Raw genomic sequence first — 17,755 nt, 5'->3', positions numbered from 1 at the left:
CCATTATCCTCCATTATCCCCCTCATGAGGAAGCTGTAACTGTGATGAGTCTCCCCTCAGGCTCCTCTTGTCCAGCTGTGCAGACCAAGTGACCTCAGCCACTCCTCAAGACCCTCCACCATCTTTTGCCCCCTCTCGACACTCTAATCATTTAATTCTTTCTTATTTGTGGTGCCCAAAACTTCCCCCGGGACTGGAGGTGAGGCTGCCCCAGTGCAGAGCAGAGCAGGACAATCCCCTCCCTTGCCTCATGTCCCCCATGTCCCTCCTGGTTGTCAGGACACGGCTGACTCAGATCCACCTTCCCATTGTCAGGAAAATTAACCCACAAACACCAGAGTTTTATGTCCAAAAAGGAGATAGAGGAATCCTTTCTGGCTTTATTTGAATAAAGGGAGAGGCCATGGGGCATTCCTCTGGGATCTCTCAGATTTTTGGAGGATGCAGTCTCCTTTTTATCCCAATTTCCCAGCCATATTTCCCTTCTCTCTTTCTCCATTGGCTAAGGGTACTTGAGAGGTACAAACTTTCCACTACGCCTGATACTAAAGATTTCCCTCTAATGTATAACCCTCGCTTTTTAGGGTTTTTTTAGGGGTTTTTAGGGGTTTTTCTTCCCCATTGTTTCTTTCATCTTTCAATGTCTAATTCCGTTTATCAGCAAACCTGCAGTTTATTTGTAAAAGCAAATATCTTTTCCCATTCACCAATCACTGGAATCCTTCCCATTGTTTCTTTTATCTCCCAGTGCTAGTTTTATCTACCAGCTTGTTTGTAAAGACAAATCCGCTAGTCCTCGCAGGGACAAGAGCCGGGACGGCCCTTCCCGCCCAGCGGGGCACAGGCGGGACCTGTGTGTGTCCCAGCGGGGACAGAGCCCCGGTGGCAGCGGTGTCCCGGTGCGGGGACAGAGCCCTGGTGGCAGCGGTGTCCCGGTGCGGGGACAGAGCCGAGTGGCAGCGGTGTCTCGGCAGGGGCAGAGCCCCGGTGGCAGCGGTGTCCCGGTGCGGGGACAGAGCCGGGTGGCAGCGGTGTCCCGGTGCGGGGACAGAGCCGGGTGGCAGCGGTGTCCCAACAGGGACAGAGCCGGGTGGCAGCGGTGTCCCGGTGCGGGGACAGAGCCGGGTGGCAGCGGTGTCCCAGCGGGGACAGAGCCGGGTGGCAGCGGTGTCCCGGTGCCTGTTCCGTGCCGAGCCCCAGGCCAGGGCTGCAGCTGGGACTGACCTCAGCGTGACGGCAGCAGCGCTGAGTCACCGGGCAGCGCAGCAACAGCAGCGCTTTGCACATTTGCAATGCGGGGAAGGCTCTGGGCAGCCTGGATGGGATGGTGAAGGGAGGAACAGCCAGGCTCTGCAGTGGGATTCATGTGCGACAATACAAGGAACAGTTTCATGGGCTTTGTGTGAAAAGAGCTGCAGTGGAGCTCGGTGTTGTTATTTACTGAGTTGTGCAATATTGCAGCAATCCCAAAGAATGACAAGTGCTGAGCGATTCCTTCAGAGAATCAACAACTCTGATAAATGCTGCACTGGGAGGAAGGATTTGTTTTGATCATCATTGAGAAAACATGTTTGAAACGCTCGGCACAGCACAGACAGCCCTGGCAGCAGAAATCTGAATCCCTGGAGCACAGAGCAGTCACGTAGGCTGCTGGAGGTTCCCTGTCACATGATTGCAGCTGGGGACAAAAGAGGGAAAAGCCCTAAGAGTACTCAGGAGGATTATTTCTTAAACCCCCCAAAATAAAATGCAACAAAAGGTAAAGCAAGGGCATAAAAATACCGTTTTAACTTGAAAAAAAAATTGCTATCCCACATAAAAGCTTTGGAAGCCTCTGAGCCTTTGGAGGTCCTTGTCTTCCTCCAAGGCTGGGCTGAGTGTAACCACAACCCGAAGCAGTGGCAGAGCCATTCCTGGCTGCTGTATTGATCTATTATTGAAAGGAGGTTAATTTTGAAAAATAAATAATTTTGATTTTTTAATCTTCACGCTGGTTCTTTTAACTGCTTCTTTCCACCAGTCTTTTTCCAGAAGAAAAATCACTTCCCTGTCACATTAACTAAGTTTAATTTTTTCCTTAAATCTGTCCCAGGCTTCTCATTTGCTCAGTGGTTGACAGAGTATTTTCAAAGGCTAAATATTGATCTATTTAAGAACAGACAGAAAGCATTTTGGGGGGAAAAAAATAAACATTCAAATCTTTTTCAGAACTAGCAGTTTCTTTCCCTCAATGTATTTTGAGTGAAACCCTACGTCCCTATTTTAAATTGAACATCCACAAACCATTGCAGAACACAACCAGCACAGCTCAGTAGAAGGTTGTGCCAGTGCTCCTGGCAGAGATAAGCTGGAAATGAAGCTTATTCAGGAAATTCATGGTAATGGAATAGAGAAAAAACTTAGTAGTAAAAATAATTGAGCCCAGTGATGTAGAGCCCTTTGGTTTTCCCTGTCCTGCTGGCTTTCAAAAAGACCTAACTTAGATTTACACCAATTTTTCTGAAAATGACACAATCTGGGGGATGTCAGAGGTGGAGGATCAGATCATTAATGCTGCTATTGGAGAATTAAATGGTTTTATTGAACTGATTCTTTCATGCCCTCTGGTTGCTGCCTTTCAGATCCTGGCAGGTTTGCTCTGAATTCCTAAACAGTTCATCCTGGGCTTTACAGTCCTGTTTGTCTTCATTGTTCTACAAAGAGACAGGAGAAATCCCTCTGCTGCTTCAGATAAATAATGCCCATGGTGGAAGAAGTTTTCTTGCCATGAAACTTTGAAGGAGATGGCAACATTTCAAAGGACAGCCAGAAGGTCTTAAAGGCAATGATGTTTTAAAGAACATGAAATATGACTAAGAGGAGGGTGAGTTATTAAAAAAATCCAAAACCAAAACCAACTGAAATTTAAAAAGAAAATCAGAAAATGAGGTTTTTTCTAAAACTTTAATTATTTGACTCTGCTTTCCTGGAAATTTGTATAATTTCTACTGTGCACTCTAAATGGGAACAATGTTTCGTGAATTTTCTGTGGAACAGAAACTCAGTTTTGTCCACTTTCAGTGGTGTCTTTTAGGTGGAACTATTACAGGAGTGTCTCAGTGAAAAAACAACCAGCAGTTCAGTGCTGAACAAAACAACATTCAGTTGCCCAGGGCAAGTGTGGCTGCCCCATCCCTGGAAGTGGCCAAGGCCAGCTTGGGCAGGACTTGGAGCAACCTGGGATAGTGGAAGGTGGGGAAGAATGAGGTGGAGAAGGGGTTTAGGGTCCCTTCCAACCCACACCACTCCATGGTTTTATGGTTACCTTACACTTGTAGTGATTTTATCGAGCCATGGAAATGCTCATTTGGGGATGTAACCACGTTTGTGTGGTACAAACACTGTCAGGATCAGCAGGCCTTCTACAGCCACCAGAACATCCCTGTTGATCCAGACAGTGGCAGAGCTGCATTTTGCCATCATCTCTCTCCTGCAGAGCCAGGACTGATTTGTCCTTCCCTCTTTGAACCAGACTCGTGCAGTTGCCAACCACCTGCAGTGGAAATCTGGTGAGTCACCAGCACTTTGGGCCATCAGTGACTCTGAGCTGCAGAGCCCTCCTTCTGTGGGGAATCTGCTGCATGCAGAAAAGCAAAGCAGCCAGTGGGCAATGCGTGCAGGTCCTGGTGCCAGTGCTGCTCCATCCAAGCTGCCTGGCTCATCCCAAGGGATAACATCATCCCTCCTTCCATGGCCAACTGCTTCTGCCTCAGAGATGCAGCCAAGATCCCACATCCCCCAATGTCTTTATCTCCTTAATTTCTTTTTGCTGTATGTAGACTTTAAATATGACTCTAATCCTTGTATTACTTTTATTTGCATCCCCTAAAAACCCTGCATTTTAATGACAAGTGTTCTTGCAGGGTCAGAGTTCTCAGCAGTGCTGCATCACACCTGGATTTGCTTGTTCTGATGTTCTACCCCCTGAATTCCTATTTAACATTTGCTGCCTCTTGCGCCTCATGCGTGACTGACACCGGGAGTGACTAAGGGACCAGATCAATTATTGTGATTAAAATTGATCCTCATCGCTCTTGGTGTCACAGCTCACAAGCCAGCTCTCATGAGCTCACTTGGCTTGGGCCTGTAACCATTGCACATGGTGAGAATCTCATTGAGCAGAGGAAAATCATCCCTACGTCAAAATTGAAAGGATTTGATCATCACAGGAATAAGAATCAAACTGTGTTTGTGGCCTTTATACCTAATGGCAAAGTCATATTTAGGTTTGGATGCATTTCAAAAATGGCATTTTATAGTAAGAGTCACTGTTTGGGAGGTTTATGCAATATGGGAACTCAGGTACCATGAAAAGAAAATGTACCTTTGTTCCCTCTTGCAAAACAAGAAGAGTATTCCTGTGGGCTTGGCTGAAAGGCATCAAGGAAACACCAAATGTTTGTAACACACTGCACTGAAAAGCTCAATATATTTAACAAATCCTGGGTTGGTCAATTCCTGCATGTGAAAACACATAGGACAAGGAAAAAAAGATGAAAAAGAACATGATGGAGGCAGAGTAAAAGAAACAGAAAAGCTGAGCTGAAACACCACAGGCAGAGAAGGAAAATTTTATGTAATGAATGTTTTCCACCTCATCACCTCCTTCCTGCCCTAAACGCCATCACCACCTGTAAGTGCACTCATTAAACTGGCAAATCCATACACCTCCATCATGCCTGGAAACTCAATTCTGCTGAGTTTTCAGCACTTTTATTTAATAATTCTGATTTTTTTCATATTTTCAGTTTGCTTCTTCCCTAGCTCATCTTCTTGTGCAGCTCACTTTGTCAGTTTTATTTCTCCAAAGTGCTACGGAGGGAGCAACATATAATTCACAACTCAATAAAATTTAAGGAAAAATAAATATTTGCTGCATCCAAGATGAGGTGGAGGATGTGTAGGAGGGGAGGAGGCAGGAGGCAGACTTGAAATTGCTGCTTTTGGAAGAGATTTGAGAATTGAGTGTTGGTACCTTAGTGCAAAATGGCTGGGACTCTAAAATGGATTTATCAAAAACTGAAATGAAAAATGCAGGAGGGAACTGTTCAGGAATCATGTCTGTGCAAGGTGATTTCAGTCTAATGAGCAGTACTGCACACCCATGATTGTTTGAAGGTAAACCAATTTATTTACAATTTTATTGGCTGGAAAAGGGCACCAACAGCACCTTCACCTTTCAAAACCTGAGATATAGCAAACTACTCCTTTTAGAGGCAGAAGGGCTCTACCAAGAGATCAGGGATTAATCAACAGCTTTATTCCCTCCTAACAATTGGTGACTCAGATGTCAAAAAACAGGATTCCAATGTCAAAGTTGTTCTTTTTCTCCTGGGTGAGAGAGGCTGGAGGGTCTGGGCACTGAGCTCCTGTGAGCAAAGCCTCACTCTGCACCAAAGCACAGATCAGGAGGGACCCTCCTATGCTTCCAGCTGTTATTATAATGAAAATATTTCTAAATTACTGAATTACATAAGTTTTATTGCAATCTGTGCCAACATCTTGATATGTCTCTACACCTGACCCACAGTAGGTAACATATTTAATTCAGGTTGCTTGGTAATGTGTTTCTTCCAAATTTGGATTTTTTTTAATAATGAAAATTCAGTGATGATTATCAGGAAAAAACCCCAAACCAATAAAATGTATTTATTTTTAAACTTAGGTAGCTTTTTAAGGTATACCATCAGGATATTTCCTCAGCAGTCAAAAGGAAGGGGAGATTTCAGTTGGAATTTGTGAGCTAATGTCCTGAGCAGCTCTGAGGAAGCTGCAGCTCAGTGTGTTTCCTCCTGTGACACCTGTGTGACACTGATTGATGCTTCTCCAGGTTTAATTGAGGTAGAACATTGCATGCTCCTGTTTCTGAGCAGGTTTTGCTGCTTTGTTCTCTAACACTGTTGTGAGTAATTAGGCCAGGTTCAGTTCTCTTTGACAGCACTGAAATGAATCATTTTTTTCAGAGTAGATGATCACTCTAATACTTCCTATCTAATATCACTGCCACCTCCAAATCATGTCCTAATGAGAGAGTTCCAGGAATATTAGTGAAAAAAGAGGTGGATATTCAATGATCTAGAGTCTGATTCTGACCCTGGAAAACCTTATTCATTTAAAGAACTATTACTCATGAGAATTACAGTGCAAGCTTCCAGGAGGCTGAACACAGGATGGTTGTCCAAGCAGGAACAGACTCTTTTAAACAGAGAACTATTAAATATGTTAAATCTCTCCTACAGCCCTCCCAAGATGTGGTTTAAAACCATAGATAATAACACTTCTATGAACTGGTGATACTGAGAATTATCAGATGCAGAAAATCTCATCTTTTCCCATCTTCTGGATAAAATGTCCTTCCTGCAGACCTCTCCTATTACACACACGGAGTCTGTCACTGCTGTGGTGTCACCAGTTCAGTTTCAAAGCTTTCACAGCCAGGACTGATCTTTATCACCATAAATTCAGACTCCTGAGACACCAGCAAGAATAAGTAGTTACTGGCTTTGCTCAAGTGTCTTCTGCCACACTCTTTGCAGTTCATTTGCCACGAGCACTCCTGCATTATTACCGTATCCACAACTCATACAGGCATTTCACCTGGGAAGAACTGCCAGCTCAGATGCATCACTCCTCTGGCAGGTTTTGTCTGAGATACCTCAGCAGAAAATATTGTTAAATATAGACCCTGGTGACTGAGAAGCTGGACATGGCCCAGCCCAGAGCCCCCAAGTCCTGGGCTCATTCCAGTGTGGGCAGCAGCACAGGGGGATCCTGCCCTGCAGAGCTGCCTCCAGCCCTGGGGTCCAGAAGGATGTGGAGCTGCTGGAGCGAGTCCAGAGGAGGCCACAAATGATTACAGGGGATGGAGCCGCTCTGCTCTGGAGAAAAGCTGGGAGAGATGGGGGTGTCCACTGTGGAGAAGCTTTGGGGTGACTTAATTGTGGCCTTCCAGTACCTGGAGGAGCTGATGAAAGATGAAGAAACACTATTTATTTACAAGGGCCTGGAGAGAAGGGACAATTTGGGGATGAATTCAAACTGACGGAGAGGAGAGCTGTCCAAAGGAGGAGACATGAAGATGCTGAAGTGCCTTGAGGAGCAGCTGAGGGCACTTGGTCTGCTCAGCTGGAGACTGAGGGGACACTCAGCGAAGTTACAACTCCAGCGTGAGGGAAAGCAGAGGGGCAGGTGCTGCTCTCTGTGGTGACAGGGACAGGGCCCAGGGAACGGCCGAGCTGTGCCAGGGTCAGGCTGGAGCTCAGGGAAAGGTTCTGCGCCCAGAGGGTGTCGGGCACTGCCCAAGGCACAGACCCAAGGCTGCCAGAGCTCCAGGAGCGTTTGGACAGCGCTGCCAGGGATGCACAGCGTGGGATTGCTGCGGTGTCTGTGCAGGGCCAGGAGCAGGACTGGTAATCTTTGTGGATCCCTTCTAACTCAGGATATTCTGTGATTTAGACTGAATATTAGGAGGAAACTCTTCCCTGTGAGGGTGGTGAGGCCGGGAAATAGATTTCGCAGATAAGCTCTGGCTCCCCCATCCCTGAAGCATCCAAAGCTAGGCTGGCTGGGATTTAGAGCACCCCAATCTATGGCTGTGCTCCTCCCCACAGCAGGGGAGGGCCGGGATGAGCTTCCCGGTCCCTCCCAGCCCGAAGCCGCAGGCGCGGCCCCGCCTCGGCTCGTCACGGGGCCGGAACCCGGAGCCGCCGGAGCCGCCGCCGCCCCGGGCCCAGCGCTGCCCCAGCCCGGTCCGGAGCCGCGCCGCTCCCCCCGGGGCCACCAGCATGTCCAACATGGAGAGTATCCTCGGGCGGGACCGCGGGGGGACGGGCCGGGAGCTGCCGGGCTGGGCCGGGCCGGGCTGGGGGAGGTGGCGAGCGAGGCCTCCCCGCCGGGAGGAGCCCCCGGGGCGCGGGGAACGAGGGGACGAATCCCCCTCATGGCGGTGGTCGCGGGGACCGAGGAGCAGCAGCGGGAGGGCTGGATGTGACACTGGCAGCGGCTGAGATCGCTCAACTTCGGAATTCTCTTCTAAAGTGGAGAAAAGCGAGATGCGATCTCATGTTCCATACCAGTACCAGGGGGTGTCAGAGGGTGGTGCCAGGCTCTGCTCAGTGGTGCCCAGCACCACGATGAGAAGCAGTGATCATAAACTAAAAAACAAGTGTTCAACCTCAACACGAGGAAGAACTTCTTTCCGTGGAGGGGGCAGAGCCCTGGAACAGCTGCCATGGGGGTGTGGAGTCTCTGGGGAAATCCCAAAGCCACCTGGACACGTTCCTGGGTCACCTGCTCCAGGTGTTTTCTGGGGCTTGAACTGGGTGATCTCCAGAGGTCCCTTGTAACCTCAGTTACTCCGTGATTCTGTGGTTTCACCGCCCTGAAGGGACAAGGAAGTGGGTGAGAGGTTCGGTGTCTCTTCCCAAGCTGTGATGAGGCAGCCTGGGCTGGGAGTGAGGAGGAGGAGGCAGGGATGTGGTGGATGGAGGGACAGCCCAGTTCCTGAGGCAGAAAACACAATTTGTACTAAAAATAGTATGGATGGCACAGCAGGGACAGCATACATGTGTGTAAACTAGAGTGATGTCAGCTGGGCTGTTCCCCAGACAGCCGCTACGTCAGCTGTGCTTCCTGCTCTTGGAAAGAATTTACAGCAGAGTCCTGTGTGAGCCGACTGGAACTTTATTGCTGTGTAAAACCATCTTAACACAGGGTCAGAAAACTTACAGAGTGCAGAGGTCTCAGTGTGGATTGCCGTGGTCTCAGTGTGGTTGGAATGTGCAGGCATTGCTGGCATTGCTGGTTGTCCTGGTAGGGATTGCTGGGGCAGCTGACTGTGAGTCACAGACCGAGGTGGAAGTTGGGTCCCACTTGGTTTGTGGCATGTTGAGAAAGACACTTGAAGGGAGGAGCAGGAATGTGCTCCTCAGGAATGGGTGAGCTGGTTTAATGTCAGGTAAATTCCCTGGCTGAGTAACTGAGGAAGTTATTTCAAAATAAACTGCTCTGGTTTTGGTAGCTACATTAATGGATATCCTATCCCAAGTCAAGATTGTTACCTTGTTTGTAGCCTGCCTGTGATGTTTATAGGATAACAAAAGACATTCCCAGTGTCTCCAGGTTGCTGTCAGAGTAAGGGGAATGGCTGTTCTTTAAAGCAGAAAACAGCTCTGGAATAATTTATGTACTTGAGATATTGAAGAAACCTCAAGTACTCATAATGCTTAACTTTGTGTTTCCACTTAATTGGTAATCATCTTAGAGCCTGCTGGGATCTTCCTCTTAGGATACCACAGGTGGCAGGAAAGAAACCTACAAAGCTTTTTACTTACATATTGTTTGAGAAGGACTGATATTGTTTCATTGACAGTATTTTAAGAAAGTGTTTTTGGTTTTTATTTGTACAGCACACACTCTGTTCTCTGTCAGTAATAGTTTAATGCAGTCATTCCAAATCTCTCTGAAGGCTTGTCTTGCTGTTTTCTTGCAGCTTTCAGTTTAACCAGTTGAACTTTTGTTTTTAAAGTTTCTCATCCTGACTGGAGTGCTCTCTGCCCAAAAGTCAGATGATGGAGCTGTCGGGGAGTCTGGGATCACTCACATGACCCAGGGCTGGGAAGGAGCTGGAAGAACAATTTAAATCCAGGATCCTGCTGGGTTGTAGCTGGCCGTGGCCAGCTGAGCCAGTTTGCTGTTACACAGTTAATTTGTTGTGTCTTTCAGTGGTTTTGGTGTTTTTTTGGATGGGGAGGTTCCAGGCAGGTCAGGAAATCATCATTCATCATTTCACTGGGAATGGCAGGCTTCTGGTGTGGGAGTGAAAGTAACCAGCAGAGAACCACTCTCAGCTTCTCTTGGGGGGTGTTTGGTGGTTGGATTTATCACTCTGAAATAGGTTTAGTCCCTTAACTTGCACTGCAGAACACCTGTTTAATTTGAAGTTTGCTGCAAAGGAGCTCAACAGAAACTCCAAAAAATGCGACAAAGAAGAAAAGGCTGAGAAAGCTAAAATTAAGAAGGTAAGTCTGAACCAAGTTTTTAAATCTGTTGCTTGCATGTTAGGGCAGGAAGACCTCTGCTGTTGTTGTCATTTCCCTGGTGTGCATGCTAGGAATCAAGTGGTCAATGTTTGTGATTTAAAATATGTGACTATAAATATTGCTGTGTTTATTAATAAACATGAGGATAAATCCTCATGGATGGCTCAGGGCATTTGCTTCCCTAGAGGATTGTCTTGTGTGTGCTTTGATAGAGACTGTTGTTCTCAGAGTTAAAACCACTTCATGTTTATCAGCTTGTATTACATGGGCTTGTGGAGAGGAACTTCAAAACAGCTTTTGAGTCCTTGAAGTGGTGAAGAGAGAGACTGAGTTGATTTGATGTATTTTTTCCCATGAGATGCTGTGCCACCTGTGCCTGTGTTTGTGTCTTGAGACTGAAACCGTTTTCAGGAACAGAAATTGTGTTTCTGTAGCTCTGCAAAGCTGCCTATTTGAAGTGCATTCTTTCCAATGCCTTCCTTGGAAAGAAGTTGGGAGTTCTCATCTTGGAAATGTTTGTGATCTGTTGTGGGAGAAGGGAGGGATTTGTTTATTTCTTAATAGAAAAAGATACAGTGACTAATTAATGCTTCTTTCAAATCCAAAACAGACTACACAGACATCCTATGTGCAGGAGCAGGGAAGGGTAAAAGGCTTTTCCTTTTGTCTCCCTCTTTGCCAAGGCCATCCAGAAGGGGAACATGGAGGTGGCGCGGATCCACGCCGAGAACGCCATCCGCCAGAAGAACCAGGCCATCAACTTCCTGCGCATGAGCGCCCGCGTGGACGCCGTGGCTGCCAGGGTCCAGACTGCCGTCACCATGGGCAAGGTGAGGCCTCCCCCTCCTGCAGGGGCAAGGAGGAGATGTCTCATCTTCTCTGCAGTGGCTTCATCCTGGCTGCAATGAGCTGGGAGCTTTCACTTTCGGTTTTAGAGGCAGCCCAGAGTAAATCGGCTGCTGGAATTCCTCTGGCAGCTGCTCTTTGGGTTATTTCACAAAGGAGCATCTCCTCCTCAAAGTAAAGTCATGAGGTAGGAGTTGTTATTCCAATAGACATTTGTTTAAGGTAAACTGATTTACTGCTCTTCAACTTGAAAGTTTACTGTAACCTGTGGACCAGATGTATCCCTTAACAGTGACAGATCTCAAGTCTACAGAAATGAATGCCATATAAAGCTCATTTTTAGTGAATTTTGCCTCAGAATGTGTATTTCAAATGGCTGAGTTAATTTCTAGAGCTGGGAATGGTATGAGCTATTTAAAATACATCATTCCAGATGGCAATAGGATGTTCCCTCCTATTTGGTACTCTCAAAGCTCTGTGAACAGAGATAAGAGAGATGGGTAGGAAATATCAGAATCCCAGAATAATTTGGGTTGGAAGGGACCTTAAAGTCCATCCAGTGCCACCTCCTGCCGTAGCAGGGACACCTTCCCCTGTCCCAGGCTGCTCCACGCCCTGTCCAGTCTGACCTTGGACGCTTCCAGGTATCCAGGGGCAGCCACAGCTTCTCTGGGAAATCCCTTCCAGGACCTCCCCACTCTCACAGGGAAGAATTTGTTCCTAAACTGCTCTTTTTTCCTTGTAATAGTTTTCTTCTCCTTGTTTCAGGTTACAAAGTCAATGGCAGGGGTGGTGAAGTCCATGGATGCCACCTTGAAGAGCATGAACTTGGAAAAGGTAAATCAACTTAATTTTCTTGGAGCTGACATCAAAAGCAGATGGGACAAGTTTTTAAAAGGGAAATTCAATCAAGAGTTTTCCAGTTGAGATGTATTTTTTCTTTTAGCTGAAGATAAGTGATTTGATTCAAATTTTTCATAGATATCTGCACTAATGGACAAATTTGAGCATCAGTTTGAGACACTGGATGTTCAGACACAACAGATGGAAGACACAATGAGCAACACTACAACATTAACAACGCCACAAGTAAGAATGATAAAATATATTTTAGCAAGGTGATCTTAAATTATGTGTCTAAAGTGTTCATTAACAGCGCTTGAAACACTCAAGTATATGTTTGGGTTTTTTTTACAGATCAGTTGAATTCTGTAGAAGTATTATTTACAAGCCAGAATTCAATTAATGTAATTTTAACTGCTGAGCACCTCTGCTGCTTATGTTTGAGTTCATACCTTCGAGGGGTTAAGCACAAAACTATTCTGCCAAAGGCATTTACCTTTAAATCAGTTTTATTAAAATAATTCATGTTCTCTAAAAATCTAACAAGAGGTTGTCAGAAACTCCAAATGCATCAATCCATTTTGTTTTCCTTTAGAACCAAGTGGACATGCTCCTGCAGGAAATGGCAGATGAAGCAGGGTAGGTGAAATTTCTATTTCTTTAGAACAAATCGTGGTTCCCACAGCCCTTGCAGATTATATCTAAGGTCAAATACCCTTGTTTTATAAGCTGTCTCTTGGAAGCAGAGAAAAAACACAATTTTCCTTTTACCTCTGGACATACCTGACTTGTCCTGGTAGTGAGTCAAAATTACTCACCAGCATGTGTAACTCTGGAGTGTTCAGGGGGTGCTGTCTCATTGTTCCTCTGCTGTTAATTATTGTGCTTCCCCCTTGATCCACCCGTGCCTGACTTGATGTTTGCTCTGTTTTCTCCTCTTAGCCTTGATCTGAACATGGAACTACCTCAAGGACAGACAGGTTCAGTTTCTACAAGTGTGGCCTCAGCAGAACAGGTAGATGTTGCATTTCAGCGAGTCAGTGTTTTCTGGAGAAATGGGATGTGAGAATCAATGCTTCACTCAGTAAAAACAAAATGCTAAATTGCTAAATTCTATTTCAGCTCTTCCAAGGAAACTGTGTGGTTAAAAGTCTTGCTGTCAAAGTAATTTTAACAATACATTTGTTGAATGTTAAAGGGAAGGGGCCTTAAAACTAATCCATCGTCACCCCTGCCATGGGCAGGGACACGTTCCACTATTCCCTGTTGCTCCAAACCCCATCCAGCCTGGCCTTGGACACTCCCAGGGATGGGGCAGTCACAACTTCCCTGGGCACCCTGTGCCAGGCCCTCCCCACCCTCCCAGGGAAGGATTTCAGCCCCCTTGTCCTATCAAATGTTCCCCATTCTTTGAAAGAATTCTTTCTCTGCTTAATTTTGTGTTCTGAAACTCCTCCCTCACAACCAGGCTTGAGGTCTTAAGCAAATCTTGTTAAGCCATGAGAGAATTTCTCATCAGCTGGACGCGAGGTGGCAAAAGCTGCTTTTCCTATTGCTGATGGTTGGTTTTCCCTTTTTGTTTCCCAACTGTGCAGGATGAGCTGTCACAGAGACTGGCCCGCCTCCGTGATCAAGTGTAACTGAGCAGCGCTGCAGTTCTCTGGACCTGCTTCCAAATTCCCTGTCTGGAACTAACCCTGCACTACACTTGAGGTGTAAAACAGTTCAGCTTAGGTGTTTGAATACTTGTAATATAGGGTACTTCACTCCCAGCTTGCTACTCTTTCTAAAATACATTAAGTGACCCAAAAATACCAGCTCTGATGTCCTTTTCTGTACATTTGGAAGTTGATCTATTTTTTGCAAGCTTTTTTCACAAATTCAAGTTGATGTTCTAAGTCAGCTACTAATGGTGGTATATTCTAGTTCCAAGCAAAGCAGAGTGTCAGTGAGATATATTTTAAATTATGAAGTGATTTTTTTAAATTATGAGAACTGTTTCTGGTTGGAGAACTGATGTATCAGCTCAGATGATTGTTGCAGATCATTTTCCTACAGAGCCAAACTCCTGGAACACTCAAGGATGGACAGCGTGGACCTGCTGGAAAATGCACTTGTTGAAACAAATAAGTGAACTTTGAGTTTTTTAGTCTTTAAAATTTAGGATAAATGTGCTGAAATTAACAGTTTAGTTCAAAAATGAGTTACCAAAAGCTGATTTCATATAACTGGGGACTTGTATGGTGGCATCACTTCAGCACAGTAGGAATAAAATATATTTTTGGACTCTTTGCCAGGTCTGTTGCTCTCTGCAGGTAACATCCCATTGTTTTTAATATTCTGGTTGTATGGAGGAGCTAATTTTAGCAATCCCTTTATATTTCTGCATAGTAAGAGAGTCTGGCTGCTCTCAGTAGCTTCAAACTCTTGTTGCAGTTGTAAAATAAGAAATGGTTGTAGAAATTTGTACCTGAGACCACTTGTGATGTGTTGTGATAAACAGTGACGTTCAGATTCTCTTCCTGATTTTTTTGGTCTCATTTTTATTTTTTGTCTTTGTAGGGGTGAGGGAAGGTGTGGAGCACCAGGCTTGGAATTGGTTCTGAATTGTGTGGTGTTCAGGGCCACTTGGGTTTTCCAGTGTTAGGGAATTGTTTAAGAAAAAAGAAAAAACTCACTTTTTTATTCAAGGAGGATTTTTTCAGTGAAAATGTGCAAAAATGATCAAAGATTTCAGAGCAGTTTCAGATGTTCTTTTGAATGTGTTACCCAGCTCACTCTGAGGGTTGAGCAGGATGTTATGTACTGAAGTAATCAAGGTTACTGTAAAAATAAAGTGAGGAAAATCAGATAGACAAAACAACCTGAAATGTGGGATTCTCTCACGCTGGCAGCTGAACTAAAACCGTGAGTTTAAAATGGGATCTTTTCACTTGTTAGAAACAAGGTGACATTTAAAATAAATGTAAACACCTTGAGTGTTCCTCCTGTAAACAGGAGAAGTTGGAAAGTGTTTAAAAACCACATATTGACAGCTGTAGCCTGGCTATGATTCCTTCAAATGATTAATAAATCATCCTGGAAAGGGACTTTTCCCTTCATTTTCTTCCCTGGCTGCTTCTGAACATTGTAACCATGGTCATGGTGTATCTATGCAACCCAGTTACCCAGCTGGGGTGACTGTGTGTGTGCCTTTGCCTTGCTGGACTTCCTTCAGCTTTTTAATATTCTGTTACTTCATATCATGAGAGTGCTGGAAGCTTCCTGCTGTGGAATCACTCCACACCAGAGTTTACTCAGAGCTGGCCATGAACTGCTGAGGGTTCAGTGTCTGAAAGCAGACAGCTCCAGCTACTGTGTCTGGCTTCTCTAATGTTAAAAATGATGCTGTTGTTAGGCTGGCTTGGGCCATTCTGGAATTAGTTGAGGGTCAGACAGCAATTCTGAGCTCCCACATGGTTGATTTTCCCAGTCTGTTGCCTTGCTGTGAGCCTTGGAGGGATTTAAAAATAGACTGGGAGTGAGACTGCTGCAACAGGAAGGTTAAATAAGCTTCATTATTTTATTGATTTTTGTGGAGTTTTGATCTTATCCCAGGCTGGTGAACTGCAGAACCAGCACAGATTTCCAGTGTTGTCCCTTGAAAGGAATTAACAAATACAAACATTTGACTGACATAATTAAGTTTATGTCTGGGGGACTGTGGTGCTAAAGGCTTAGGCAGAAATAGGTGTTTGAGACAGGGAATTTTTGCCCTGTGTTCTCCACTCCAGGAGCTGCTGTGTATTTCAGCCATGCCTGGGTCTGGGGCTGGCAGCTCCTGTGTACAGAACTCCTGCCCTCTCCTGGGGAAATGCTTTCACTCGTGGCTGGGAGCTGCATCCAGAAAGGTTGAAGTTATATTTTAAATGCATACATTTTTTCATAGCATTTGGAAATGCTTAAAGCTGGAAGTTACTCTTAAAGCAATATTTGAGTTTCATTCTTCCTCCCTTCAGGCTCCCCAAAACATTTCTCTTCCCTGAGCAGCTCTGGCTCCTCACTCCAACCTTGTTTTGTCTCTGGAAGTTGACTGTTTGTAAAGTTCATTTCATGTTAAATCACTTGTTTGTGCTTTTCTGGAACCAGCTAAAATTTCAATATTTCTGCTGATGAGCAGGCGCATCTAAAGTGAAACATTGCTTGAAATGTTGCTGGATGGTTTTGCTCAGCATTTTTATCCTCTGTTTCTAAAACTGCTGGTTTGTGGTAGCTTTGTCTTCATTAGAATTCCAAAACAAAGCCATGCAAAGCTTCAGATGAAAGGAGAGGGAAGAAAAACAAAAACAACAACTTTAATGTTATGATTGCAACGGGATAAAACTTATCAAGTTGCCTTTGTGGAGATCCTTGGAGCCAAAAAATAGTGAATTTTTGTTAAACATAATCAGCAGTTGTGTATAGACATAAATTCTGAAGCTGGTGCCATGTATAGAGAAGAGGATAATTTTTGTAGTTCTGGTTGAGTTCACTTTGAAAACTGCTTTACTTGTATGGGACAGTTTGTAAATGTAACTGCAGGTGGAAAATAAAATTGTACAGACAACTCATTCTGGGTGTGTGTGCAGGTTGTGTGGCTGCTAAGGTCTCTCTACGTGGATGGACAGGCACATGGGGTGTCTTTCCTGTGGGAAGCCATCCCAAAAATTTAATCTTTATGGGGGGAAAACAAGAAGAAAATAAAGTGGGTACGACTGAGAGAGATTTGGGACAACTGGGGAGTAATTAATATTAAGTATAACAACATAAACTCTATTTTATGAGGTGTTTAAAAATGTTTAGTCTGATATGGAGAGAGCCCCGTGCTTAAACATCTCTGAGGGTTTTCTGTTCTTACACACAGAACAAGGGACCACTGGAAAAACTGGCAAGGAGGTGGTGTGGGTTTGAGTGTGGGATTGGGTTTGGCTTTCCCACACCTAAAAATCTTCAATTTTAACATTTCTGTTCAGTCGTTCAAGAGCCAGCAGAGGGCACCTGAGGCTTTGCTTTTGTGGATCCTGCAGAAATGGCTGGCTGGAGCAGCTAAAGGAAAGCTGCTTGCTTCAGGGAGCAGAGTCTCCCGTGGAACCTTTGTTTGGGCAGTATCCACCCGCTGTAGGATGTGCCTGTGCCGGGGCTTTGATCCCAAAATCCAGCTCGGCACCACATCCACAGGGCCATCAGCTGAATGGGGTCAGTCTGCACTAAATACACTTAAACCACTTAAACATCCTTTGCTGCCTTAGGTCTCTGAGATCTGTTAGGAGGGAGGGAGGAAGATAGTGAGTAACCTTGTGCTTAAAACTTGGGTTTAAATTTCATTTTCAGTTAAATCTTGGGGGTTTTTAGCTGTTGTCATTCTGCTTTTGACCTGTGATCATTTTTCTGTTTTATACATAAGGAAACACTCACTGTGCACTGATGGAAATGGATTTTAATGGTAAATTTTATTTTTTTCTCAGAACTTTGATGAGCTTTGCTTTGATGACGGATTGACTTTAATTTCAGGATTTTCTCTGCAGTTCTGCCTTCACCTCTTGCTCAGGCTGCTTTGAGCTCACAACTTTCCTGTTTCAAACAGTATTTTTGCAGTGGAACCCTGAGCAGGGTCAGTGGCCTTGCTTGTTTCGGAAGCAGCTCCCTTCATTACCATTCCTTGAGGGGAAGGCCCCACGTGAACAATCTGTAACTAATTTCACGTGCCAGTGGAGCTGCTTTCACTGGGAGAAGATGCACTGAGAGAGTCTCCCTCTCTCCTGCTTCCCTTTGCTGCTCTTTATTAGGGAACTCAGCCTGGATCAGCTGCGTGACATGGTTCAAAAGGGAAAATCAAAGGGGCTGCAGGATCCACATTTTGGGAAAGCTTTCCAAGGTCTTCCAATGGTGCCAGTCACCATAAGGAACTGCCAGATCCAGACTCAGCACAGAGGCTGCTCACAGCACTTACCTAAATAAGGGGGATTTCA

General features: G+C 45.2%; 1 protein-coding gene across 1 annotated transcript; it reads left to right on the top strand.

The window, feature by feature from the left end:
• The first annotated feature begins 7,751 nt into the window (after positions 1-7,751).
• On the top strand, positions 7,752-14,280 carry CHMP1B (charged multivesicular body protein 1B). The gene is made up of 8 exons (XM_054289533.1): positions 7,752-7,839; positions 9,961-10,058; positions 10,763-10,909; positions 11,694-11,762; positions 11,907-12,014; positions 12,364-12,407; positions 12,711-12,783; positions 13,364-14,280. Exons 1-8 carry the CDS (start codon positions 7,824-7,826, stop codon positions 13,406-13,408), a joined length of 600 nt encoding a protein of 199 aa, XP_054145508.1. The 5' UTR covers positions 7,752-7,823; the 3' UTR covers positions 13,409-14,280.
• The last annotated feature ends 3,475 nt before the right edge of the window (positions 14,281-17,755 follow it).

The sequence above is a fragment of the Melozone crissalis genome, unplaced genomic scaffold (assembly GCF_028551555.1).
Source record: "Melozone crissalis strain CALT ecotype California unplaced genomic scaffold, PUWL_Pcris_2 ptg000068l_1, whole genome shotgun sequence".
In the NCBI taxonomy this organism is placed as follows: Eukaryota; Metazoa; Chordata; class Aves; order Passeriformes; family Passerellidae; genus Melozone; species Melozone crissalis.
This window is presented reverse-complemented; position numbering and strand designations above follow the sequence as displayed.